The sequence below is a fragment of the Halyomorpha halys genome, unplaced genomic scaffold (assembly GCF_000696795.3).
Source record: "Halyomorpha halys isolate HHAL.00 unplaced genomic scaffold, Hhal_1.1 Scaffold1445.1, whole genome shotgun sequence".
In the NCBI taxonomy this organism is placed as follows: domain Eukaryota; kingdom Metazoa; phylum Arthropoda; class Insecta; order Hemiptera; family Pentatomidae; genus Halyomorpha; species Halyomorpha halys.
This window is the reverse complement of record NW_027107838.1, coordinates 87,543-100,856: the sequence shown is the minus strand read 5'-3', so window position 1 is coordinate 100,856 and position 13,314 is coordinate 87,543. Positions and strand designations below refer to the sequence as shown.

At 31.0% G+C, this 13,314-nt stretch overlaps 1 protein-coding gene across 1 annotated transcript in view; it reads left to right on the top strand.

The window, feature by feature from the left end:
• Window positions 1-4,520: 4,520 nt before the first annotated feature.
• Window positions 4,521-13,314, top strand: part of LOC106689743 (chondroitin proteoglycan 1) — a 59,663-nt gene continuing 50,869 nt past the window's right edge. Inside the window, exon 1 of the mRNA XM_014434904.2 lies at window positions 4,521-5,180. Within this exon, the coding sequence (XP_014290390.1) occupies window positions 4,535-5,180 (646 nt within the window). The 5' untranslated portion in view covers window positions 4,521-4,534. The remainder of the gene's footprint in view (window positions 5,181-13,314) is intronic.

The following is a 13,314-nucleotide window of genomic DNA, read 5'->3' as shown; positions in this document are numbered from 1 at the left end:
ATGATTTGATATATCATATGATATATGACGCAATAACTATACATTGTTGTGTTCTATGGATTTTGTGTGATATTACATTCGGTTTACATTATAAAGATGAACACAATACAGACAGGATAAATGATAGAGAACACGTAAATATCAGCGTAGTAGGTGGTGGGTGATGAAAATTAATAAAAATATACATAACATAACCAATAAATTTAACTTCCATTCAAGAATTTTAATCAGAAACTTGTTAGTTCAATTCGCTAGACATATGTATTCATAAATATATATTTGTGCCATGTTAAATCAATAATTAACCTTAGCAATTAAAAAGATTTGAAACAATGTGCTTACAACAAGAATTTTTAAATATACAATTTTAAACAAGAGTTATTAGAGAATCTATAGATTGAGGAAATTTTTTAATTAATTAAAACATGGAGAGCAGAAATATCCCTCTGTTGGTAGTTTTAAAAATATGCAAACTGAAAACAAACGTGTGGCTGCAGCAAAAGTGCTCTTTGAAATGTGCACCAAAAACCGACGACATATTCAGCCAACTTGTACTAGCCAATCCAAATAACCCATCCAAACGTAAACAAAAAAAATTGAGAAACAATTTTAGAAGATATTTGTTTTATAATTTATCATATTGTCAATTAAAAAATTAAGATGAGATATAATTAAGAATAAAATAATGCACTTGCGCACGTGTGAATTTGCCATTGTTTGGCAAACGTGTAAAGACACATTCCAAATGCTTGGAAAACAAATGAAGTGACAAGCGCAGGTATCCATCCATATTTGTGTGTTCTTTTGATTATAGTCGGCTATTACGTTCGATTTACCTTATAAAGAATAAAACAAAAAATATAGGCGAAATGAAAGAAAACGTAAATATCAGGAAAGTTGGTGGTTGGTGATACACGTTCATAGGAATTAAAATTTTTATATATTAAAATTCAAAAACAAAGGTGGAATATTACTACATAACCTATACATTCCACCTTTGTTTTTGAATTTTAAAATATAAAATCTTAAATGAGAGTTAATTATTAAATCCTAAAGTTGAGGAAATTGTTCAATTCATTAAATCTCGAAGATCACAAATATTTATTCATTGGTGGTTCTAAAACAATCCTAACTGAACACAAACAAGTGGATGCAGCACTTTGATTTGTGCCCAAACATCGAAACTCAACAAGTTGGCCCAAATTCAGGCCAACTTGTTCCAGCCATACCAAATAAGTCGTTCATACGATTGCACTTTTTTTTTTATTAATATAAGGCGAAGGTGATGTTTGCCTATGCATATTGACTGCATTCCTAATATAATCATATCCATACTAAAATATAGAAGCTGATATTACAGCAATTGTCAATATTAAGAAATATATAAAAATAAAATAAAATTGAGAGAAAATAGAGACACCTTAAGAGAGAGGATGGTATTACAGTTATTAATCCCCGCTTATCCGGGACCGAGAAATCTACGCTTAAGTGGGAGTTCCGGTTAATACGGAGCATATGAAAGAAAAACTCCCCACATTAGTTTAACTAATATACTATAAAACCATTGAAATTCAATTAAGAATATTAATACATTAGTGATATGTATGTTGTGAACATTTAAACGTTTCCTTTATGGTGAAGTCAGGGACTTCATTACCAAGACAGGAAACAAATTTATTTGGAAAAGTATGGTATCAAGTTTAATATTAAAAGGCATAAGGGAAAAATATTATACAATTTAATTACTTCCCCAATTTTAAAATGAAGAATTTGATAACATTTGAAAACCACACGAAAAGGCCCTACATTCTTCTCTTGCGAGAATTAACACACTTATAGTTCCTACTAACCTCACGATTTAAATTAGAATAAATTTACAAAAGAAAAAATCGTACTAGAAAACATAATGCAATTTTTTAAATATATTTTTATTGCTAAATCGGCTTGGTCCTTACATGGTTATTATAATAATTTAATTTTATATTAATGATTTATATATAAATATATAAATGATGTAATTGAAAATGTTTATAATAAGGCCATGTATTAAGAATGACCCAGGATCAGATTCCTAGGATGATCCTGGACGAAAGGATAAATGGGACAAGGAGAGTAATAAGACCCCGTCTTCGATGGATCGATGGAGTGGCAGCGGATGCCAGGTCTGTCTTGGGAATCCGCAATTGGGGGGCAGCAGGAACCATTAGAGAGGACTGGCGAACGAAGTTGTGGGAGGCCTTGTCACTACAAAAGTTGTAGCGCCACAGATGAGGATGATGAATTGCTAATCATTGCTAGTCTCGTGGAAAAAAAACACCCCTAACTTTTACAATGTTACAATTATTTAATAATATTAATTGATAAAAATGAATCAGTAAAAAAAAAAAATAATAATCAAAATAATATATATAAGAAATAATAATAATAATAAATATGTAATTCAAGATTAAAAGAAACCAAAAATCTAACCAATTATTTTACAAAAAAAACTAATATTCATAGAATAAATAAAATAAATAACTGTCTTATATACTGAAAAAATAATTTGAGAAAAATGAAAATAATAAACAATAAGAATACAAATAAATAAATGTTGAGTTTATAGCAGTGTCTTCCAACAGTCTGGGCTTCAATTTAGAAATGAAGTTAGTTTTCTTATCTTGTGAGCCATACTTTACACTTTTAATTGCTAGTAACTGAGAATCAGTTCAATGGGAGTTATTGGTGTTATTGTAAACTAAGGGATATCTATTGCGATTCTTACGATCTTGTTTTTGTTTCGGGCAAGATGCTTCTTTATCGACTTCATTACCGTAAATTAGTAATGGCCTTAATTTTTTTTTTTAATGAGAATGGAAAAGTAATTGGAGCATATAGCAAACAAAATTATATGAATATGGTAGACTATAGTTCACAACAAATATGGAAACCAAGGAAAGTTCTCTGCAATCTCATATGTGCAACCTAATTCAATAATAAAAAAAAACATAGCTCCATTCTTACCAAGTAAACAAAGATGCCAAAAGAGTACTGCATATTACTTCTGGCTTATGAGCAATACTCTCTGTTTAAAATAATTAATGAATCATGCTCGCATGGATTGGTGCCAGCATTCGTAAGTATTGAAATTCCTTTTCGATTGATTATCTACTGCGCTTCTATCTAAACAATGAGTGACACAAGAATATCTTTTAGTAAGCTAGCAGAAGAATTAATCAGGTTTAAGATTTATAACGTTATTCTGATGTCCAAGCAGGTAGGCACTGAACAAGTTCTATCTGCCGAACATGGAGTGCATTCCACTCAACATTCTACTTTATAAGGCCTTAAAACTAAAAGGTATTCTTTTAAATTTCTAAAATATCATATTTATTATTTTTTCTTCTTTTGGGATTACAATAGTTTAATAAGATTATTTTTCACAAATTTTATGGATATCACGCAAGCTTCCTACATAATTTCATGATGATGACTAGAATATTTTTCAATAAAAAAAAAGGTTAAGTGTTCGTTAAAGATGCACTTTCCAGCAGGTTCTGATCCAAAACATAAAAAAAAATAATTTAAAAAGTATATAAATGATAGGTGAAAGGAATTTTGCAATAGTTATTAGAGTAGTTGTGTCAAGTTTCATAAAAATCTAATGGGATGAGTGTTATGATCTGACTGATTTGATACGATAGAATGTTCCTTAGATAATAAAATTCTAAAATAAAGTTGTTCTGCGTTCATAAAATCGATTTTTCGAATACACTAGATGTGCAAGGTAGGTAATTTTCCTGTAATAAAAGATTCAATTTATATCAAATATTTATGGAATCTCAAATTTTAATTCAGGGATATAAGTATTCGTCACTACATTCATGATGGTTGTTGATGACATCATCATGACTCAGAAATGCTTCGTATTTATGATAGATCTACATGTTTGCTACTTGTCACAAATGCTTGGTAAACAAAGGAAGAACAAACATGTGAATGCAGTACAAGCGCCCTATGATTTGTCCACCAAAAACCGACTACCGACGGGTCGGCCACAAATCCTGCCAACTTGTACCAGCCAATCCAAATAACCTATCTAAGCCTTTACAAATTTCTCACAATACAACTCAATTGAGGTAAACCTTACACACTTGAAACAAATTGAGAAAGAATTTTAGAAGATATTTGTTTTATAATTCATCATATTGTCGATTGAAAAATTCAGATGAGCTTTAACAAAGGATAAAATAATAACAATTTACTTGCCCTTAATCAATAATTATTAATTGAAAAGGAATAGTTCTAATGTTATTTCTATAAGACCACAGTTGGATTTTCAACCAGAGATAATTAATATAATTATTTTATTATTAATTAAATAGTAATAGTTTATTAATTTAAATAAAAATCAAAGTGTTGTCCATTGTTCGTTACACAGCGTGCGTACTTGATACGGCCGATGTACTTCGGGAGAGTTCGAGGCCGGGCGGGAGGGAGTTGACCCAACGGTGCTGAAGAGAAACCAGCTGATGTGCTCAGTGAGTGCCCGAGAATGGGAATGGACAGGTTCCTCATCTTTCTCTCTGCGCTCTGCGTAGTCTTCGCTGCGGAGACCACCCTAGACCTCGCTTCTACGACTATAATATCCACCAATACAGAGGTTACTGAACAGATCGTTACCACCACCTCCCGAACAGAAAAGAAGAGCGATCCAACAACCGATACTCCGCTAGACAATGAAATAGAAGTAGAAGAAAGGGCTACTTCAGCTGCCATCAGAACTACAGAAGAGGTACCTCAGATCAAGGAACTACCGACGACCAAACTGGAATCTACAACCGTTGAAGCGAAAGAAATTTTAGATAATGATTTGACGACGACCGCCTCCCCATCTCCGGGACAGGCTACGGAGAGGTCCTCGTCGACGACTGAGAACAAGGAGACGACAGAATCTGTCAGTCAGAGGCTGACCACACCACCTACCAGTCAAGGAATTGTCACGATCACACCGAGCACAACCAGTCAAAGACCGAAGAAGAAAAAAAACAAAATCCGCCAGAAACTGACAACTACAACCACACCTCCGGCGCAAGGAGCCAAGACTGAGGAAATTCTTCAGCGTAGACCAGTGGCGTCGAATATCTTGCAAGAGGTCACCACCAAGCCATGGTTGTCCAGGCCCGACAGGAAGTCAACAGGTAACTAGTCAAGATTTAATAGTAATTGTATACTTAGTACTTTACTTTAATATTTTGTCAAGCATCACAGGAATTTTAGTTAGTTTTTTCGTTATAATGAAAAAGAAAAATTTACAGTCGATTATTGACGTACAAAGAATGTGCCCAGGCAAGGCTTACAGGCGTATATGCACTGTATAGTAAAAATTAGTTAAAACTAACTTGTGAAGAAGTTGAAGGCCTCATTAGGCCGAAAAGAGAGATTTAATCAATAATCACACACGTTTTGACCTGCAAGATTTATGAAAAAATTAGTAGCAAAAAGATTTATGACACTCAGTGTTGAATGGTATATATATATACACCAGGTTATAAACTGATTATTGCGTTGTACCTTTATGTATTCACCCCCATACTACACTAAACATTGTTCTTTCTCCTATATCCAATATTTTCTAACTGCTGACGCCTCTGCTTACATGAAGCAGAAGTATACACCAAACAAAAAGGGTCCTGAATTACCCCTCTGTTGTCTGTCCAAATATATGTCCAGTAAAAATAATAAAGACGATCCTTATATTACGATTGGCCACAAAGGAGAATTTAATTTTCTGGGTTCGATATTTACAAAAATAGTAATGCGAGAAAAAATCAAAACGAGGTTTAAAGAGAGGACCCCTTGATATTTATCTGTTCCAAAATTACTCTATTCCAGTCGATTATAAAGAAACTATGAATTTTCAAAACATATTTAATTGATTAATGAGTGTGAAAAATCTATGCTTATTTCCTGTTAAGATCAACGCAGAATGTTTTTCTTCGAATTTCGACGGCTCAATAACTGGAAATCGTGTGGCCTGTGTCGAAGAGATAATCCAGAGATAAAATCCGTGAGGAAGATCGAAATGCAGATGGGAGGATTGCGTTAGGTCTGTCTTTATAGTTTGGGTTATTGAAGGTGTTCTATTGAGGGAGGCCGGTTATGAGTTGATCCGTTATTCTTCAACATTGCAAATTTAAGAAAGTATATGCTTCCTCGCTTATTTATGTACTGATAGAAGCATATATTGTTATTTGCGTCAGTATTATTATCTGTAATGTCAACAGTCATATAATATGCACATTTGTGAAAGTGTCAATTCACCTATCATCACGTTTGTCTCCTCGTTTAATATGCAATTGCAGAATTGCGTTTGATGTTTAGCTAAGAATTGAATGAATACTCTCTACGTAATTGTTTAGCGCTTTATTCATTATTTGCTAAGTATATTTAAGTTTTTAAGGTCTATAAACAATTAGATTTTGAATTTATTTTTCAACAAGAAGTTGCTTAACATTAAATCTAGTTTTCTTTATTATATTACTAAGACTTCTGGCACCCCACTTGGGGAAGATCTTTACCTATACTTACACATTCCTAAAATATTTATTAATCTTCATAAATTATTTTTTTATAATTTGTGGAGGGTGTAGCTCAGTGGTACACTGCTACTAACCGGGTTCGAATACGGCTGTAATTATTTTCTGTTCCATTATAGCCCTTTGTGTTCCACCCCACCTAATAAAGTGGGTGCTCTAAATTGGGTGAAAATCTAACGATCGAGCGCGATTTTGACCAAATCACCTCCTAGCACAATCGATGAACTAGTACTTTCTTACAAGTACTGCACCCCTGATCCTTCATGGGTTATAGCGGTACAAATTTCATTTTTTTTTTAATATTTTGGGGCACGTCCATTTTGAATAGTATTACAGAAATAGTAGATGGGCATTACAGCTTTAGAGTAAAATAATTAATACACAATAAAATAAATACTTTATAATAAATCATAATGAGGTAACATGTATATCTTCTAACATAAACAAACTCTTGGTATTTATCAATTGAAAAAAAAAAACTAATTTTAAACAGAAAAATACTAATAATGATTCAATATACTGAATTTTGACAGCAAAAACTGTGTGGAGAGAAAGTGATGGAATAGACGGAATTTAAAGGAGGGAAGAGTACTGTGGTGGCGGATGAAAGTATAAATGGAATTCCATAGGGGCAAGTATCTGATGAGGATATAAATTTTTAAAACTACTGTTAGGTGGAGTGTTGTATAAAAATGTGAAGACTGACAACGAGAAAGAACGGAGGATTCGAATTTAAGGATTTCCTTAATAGGGAGATTCATGATAAACGGTGGATTTGGTAAACTTGGTTGAGCAAGAATGCCAGGAAATATGACGGTAAAGACAATTTAACTCTTCATGAAATAGGGAGATAAAATCGTCTTTTGAAATGTCGAAGATAAAAGTGTTACATTGTATTATGGCAATCGCTTCAGCTAATTCTCCACCTTACAATAACTTAGTACTATATACTATATATGTACTAAATACAATACCTTACCACAAGTATTATCATTTTTATAACAGTAATATTTCTTGATGAAAACAATGGCTTCACGAATCTCTTTCAATCAACCATAAAATATAAGTAATATGCCTGGGAGTAAGGAGCGTGCTGAATAACTCACTACCTAAATAATTTTTTTTTTCCTCAAGATCATTTCATTTCAGTAAATATAATTGTTTACATTCCGAATATAAACAAAGGTCCCAAGCGGATATGAGGTTTCTCCTTATTTCTTATCCAACTTTCTCTCATTTTCCTAAATTCGAAACGTCCAAAAGACAAAAGTTCACACAGAGAATTATTAATTTAAAATGCGTTGAATATTCAACGGTTCCCATGGATCCTAAATATCTAGGCTATATTTTTGTCGTACATTTTTCAACAGAGAGGATGGTATCTAGGGAGGACAGTAGAAGACTGTGTCAAAATTTCAAAAATGTTTCAAACCTGTTAAACACTGTAATTTCCTGACTTAAGTGATTTTTCCCCACTCTCTCTAGATACATTAGCTATAATAATTTATGATTTGTACTTATACATTAATTACATTATTTTATTTTATTATTGGAAGTTCCATTGTATACAAATATACAGTAATATATAACGGACTCCCATGAGAAATATAATTTTGTCCGTTATATTGATAGATATTTTGCCCGGATTCCCGTTAAGAAGGCGTTGATTTGACAAACAAGAAATAAGAAAATTATAAATATATTGTAAATTTAGCAGTGATACCTCGTATGTTTGAAAAAAAAGAAATCAAATTATTCTAAGGTCATTTCACTTAAACGTTTTTGTTTTTTTTTAATATGTGATTTTTTTACTTGAAAAATTCTTTCGAAATGTCTCTAAAACGCGTAGATTTAAATTTTTTTTTTTTATTGTGTGATTTTACATTCTGTTTTATGTTTATATACACTAGTAATAGGGAACATAGACCTAATTCACCCCATATTTACAAATATATAAATTAAATGATAAAAAAATAAGTAATAAAAGGGGGGAAAATAATAATGAAGGAAAACTTTACAATATTTACATTCAGCCTGGGGAACTCCGCACCAAGTCTAAACTCTCCCCCCCCCCCCCACTTACGGAGGAAAGGGCTGATTAATATCATATTACTTGTTAATTATAGTGGCAAATGAAAAGTTGTTTGCATATAGAATGTCTAAGAGATAATCTCTTTTACTGCGTTTTCCTATTATAATGATTAAGATGAATCGGTAGGTTGACTCTTTATTAGTCTAAACAACAATGTTTATACTAGAACATAAAATAACATTTTATTAATTAAATCAATATAGCATATATATTATATACAGTTATATGGCGGTGTTTAATTGTTGATAATCTTATAGAGGAAAATTAAATGTTAATGATTTTAAATAAATAGGCTTTTAACTTATAATAAAGAAAATGACCTGGGCAGAATAGCTCGCAAAAGAAACTTTTTAATTAATGTGAGGAAGAAATTGTATTGAAGATGTCTAGAATGGCCGAAACGTTGGACTGGTGAAAAATAAAAGTGTTGAGACAGAAATGGATACGAATTTTTGATTTAATTAATAAATAATTACCTTGTCTCAAGAATTTGAAATAATATAATTAAAATAAAATAACATATTCAATAATTATTATGAACAGAAATATTCAGTTTTTTGTATACGTATGAAATACACATTAGTTATTAATTGTGAAATTGTTAGTAATGTATCATATGGCGAGAGGTTTCAAATGGGTTTGCCACTAAAACAAATGTAAAATAATGAAACATTAAATGAATAATGAATAAAAACAGATTTACAAGAAATGGACTAGAGGAATAAAAATGTTGATAATAATTTCGGCAGTGGGAAACTCATTTCAAACAGTCGAACGTCGAAGACATTAATACTCTTGCCACCACCCTCTATTCAATATAATTTTCCGTTAGTACTCTAATATATTTGTCCAAAAAAGAGTTCTGTATATCATTTTCCCACAACAAGTCGCAGAAAATTTAGTTGTTGAATCCTGGGACTAAAAAATTGCATCCTCCTGACAGTCCTCCGAGGCGCCTGAAAAGAAGATGGCCACGAGACCTGCTAATGTAAAATGTAATTAGAATGTTACCAATGGGTAGTTGCTCTACACGCCTGTAACACTCCATTTTAACTGAGATCAAATTTACTGAATATATTATATAATATACAGTTGTAAATTTCAATAAAGATATTTTTTAAAAAATGGGACTAAAATTCATATTTTATGACTTTTGTCCGTTGCAGAAGAGTGAAAAGTGCTGATGTAGAATAGAATTCATATCCACGGCCGGAGTGGAGAGGTTCCATAAAAGAGGAGTTCAAATTCATTAAACTTATACTTTGTTGGCCGGTACCTTTATAACATTGTCCATAAAGAGGGTTTTTCATTATACGGGTAAGAAGTTTCACGATACATATAATTTTTAATTATGAAAGTTTTTTGGAGTAAAACAATATTAAAAATACTGATGCATTTTTTTTGGCTTTTAATATATAAACATTGATCAGCTGAAACAGAATTTTATCAGATAAAAAATAAAACAAACAAATAATAATTAGGAACTACTCCTTTCACGCCGGCGAGGCCCTCATTACTTTACTAATTACATGTCATCATTTTTAGTCCCAACATTCACGCTAAGATTCAAACACCGTTTACTGCTGCTGTAAGAGTGCATTAGATGTCAACATTTCTCATTTTTTTTTTAATTTAAAATAATTTAAATAGTTTATGGAATATCTATGCATAACTATAAATTTAGCTATATAATATATATGTGTGTATGGTTTTGGGTATGCGATTTATTGTCGTTTCCAAATAACTGAAAATTAATATCATTAGCTTTTTTACCATTATATAAATCACAGAGGTCATATGCAACAAATCAAGAAAAGTATAATAACTATAAATAGATCTAACTCTCTACTATATAGAAAACGTTTTTAGTTATCGTAAATTGAAGTACCACCAATGGGTGGTTTCTTCCCAAGATTTTCAAGTGTATATGAAACATACTACATATTTACCTATTGTATTATTTTGTACAGTTGTAAATTACATTAAATAAATAATTAAAAAAAAAAGTTATCGTAATATTTTATTTTAATCTCTCGGCGATTTAAAAACATAAATCTTGAACAGTCTTGAAAAAAACTTGAAACGAGGCTGTGAGTTGAATACTTACACCTGAACAGTTAGACTGGAAAAGGAAGGACAATATATTTGTATTTATTAAACTATATTGAAAAAAATAATACATCTAAACTACAGTAGAATACTGAAATTACAGTCATATAATTTGAGCAACAGGTAGTACAATTAAATGAACAGTGTGAAAAAATCCTCCAAAATGAAACGCGTCTAATAATATTCATAAGTGAGCTTTTTTACACTCAAATACCTTATAAATGAATTCTCCGCAATTGATTTTGAGACCTAATCTTACAGACATTATTTCGACATTGAGAAAAAGTGAGTTTTAACTGGTTGTCGTTATTTTGTTTTAAAATACCCAACTCAAAATATTTCGGCCAAGTCAATACCAACAGAAGTTAGTGTATAAAATTCAGTTTTTCAAAAGTAGGTTTGTTTCTAGAAATATTTTTTTCTTAATTTATTGGGCCATTTCCAATTTAATACAGGTGAAATTGGTTTTCGCATATTTTTGACATACCAGAAAAAATGAGCTTTATTGACCTTTGTGATGAGATTATTTTTCCATAAAACTGTACGTCTCCTAGAACTTTTATGGTATTTTCATTAACGTATGAAGAAGAATGTGTCCTTGAAAAGTGTAACCAAAATTAGACAAGGACAATAATCAAATTAACTACTATGAATCATAATAGTATTTTATTCATATGAAAAATGATTTTAAGGATGGTAAAATTAAGGTTTATATTTTGACATGTAACAAAATTATCAACATTTAAAGAAAACAAAATAATAAATGTATTCATGAATAAGAAATTCATGAAAATTGCAGAAGATTTAAACAATTTAGTGGTTTTGGCAAAAAAAAAAACTTCATAAAGTTTCAAATTAGTTGCTCAGAAATATTATTTTGATTCGTAGGAAACAAAAATTTTGTTTGGTCATTATTTTGGCAGCCTCCCCTCCAGTTTCTCAGTAAATCTCTAACTTAAAATTTTAAATTATCAGATTTAAAAATAATTCCGATAATCCATTATTATCCAATATTACCTCCAAAAGATCAATATGAACGTCCATTTTTGATTTAACAGTCTTCCCGACTGACCATGAAGGAATTATTTTATTTAATTTTTAATGCATCGATACCTCCAGAATGCAGGCATAGAAATGCACTTTCGGCCATTTATATTAGTATTTTTTTTTAAACACTGCTCTATTCCGTTATAGTACGTGTTAATACATACATGGATAAGGGGTCGGATGAGGGAGGTAAGATTTTCCCTAATCATTCCGATCTCCATAGTTCAAGAGCCCAAGAGGAGAAAAATATCAGTTTTTCTCCCACATTTTTTTACATTCATTAAAACTGTGCATATCTACTAGTCAAAATTGATGAGACTGCTAACAACATATGGAATAACAAATGGTTGCTGTAGCAAAACGTTAAAAAAAATAATTTATTATTTGGAACTCTATTTTTTTAAAACTGCCTACAACACTAAAAATCAAATTGAATTTCACATAAAGAAGAGTAAATTTACTAAAATATGATCTATACAAGAGCAATACACGTTCAATAGTTCCCGAGATATATCCCGCTAATTGACAAATATGTACGAGTAATTTAACTAAATAACTCGTAATTTAAAAGTCCCGTTAAATGCCAACCTCACATCCTTACTACATTCAATATGTTTAATTTTGAACTACAATAACGACAAGTCTACGCTATTTGAAGTATGTTTAACGGCTTTCATGTAAACGATATACATAATTCAAATAAATGTAAAAAATAAATAAATAGATATTTTTCTTTTTCTACACCACAGGAAGTGGACTATTACGCCCTTTTCCAACTCGCAGCCCAATACAATTTTACTTTTCCTCTTAGTTAGTCCGCATCCTGCTGAATATCCTCTAGACCGATAAACCTTTGTCGATAAAACAAATAGATAAAATAAAAGATTGAAATCAACGGAAATCGTAAATTAACCTCAGTAGGAATGCGGTTGATGAGTAACGGAATCATCCAAACTAGTTTATAAAGAATTTTTCTTTTTTATTGTTAGATTTAAAGGATCTCTTTAAAGAATTCATTCACATAGTTTTTAATAATAATTTTGATGTTTTTAATCATTACATTTTCGGCTTCTTATAATTGATTGATTATAAACACACCCGACGCTAGATGATACAATTATTAGAGAAAAGTTTGTTTAAAAAATGTTAAAATAAAAAACAATCTCAGTTTTTTATGTGTTACCTATTCATGTCACATGACATCGTTATTTACTTGTCAAACAAAAAATGCTATAAAAACGGTCTCTATTAGTCGAAAGTTACCACACAAGTCGTAGACTTCTTTTCGCGTCAATCTTTATTAAACACAAAACAGGTCGCAACGTGCCTATGGGGTCACCAATCATTTTTGCACAAACATTGAGAATTTTCTTTTTTAGATTATTTTGAAGTTTGTTTACTTAATGTGGATTTAAATGTGTTTATTTATAATTATTTTAGTAACTAGATATAGTGAATAAAAAGTCATCTTTTTTATTTAATAAAATT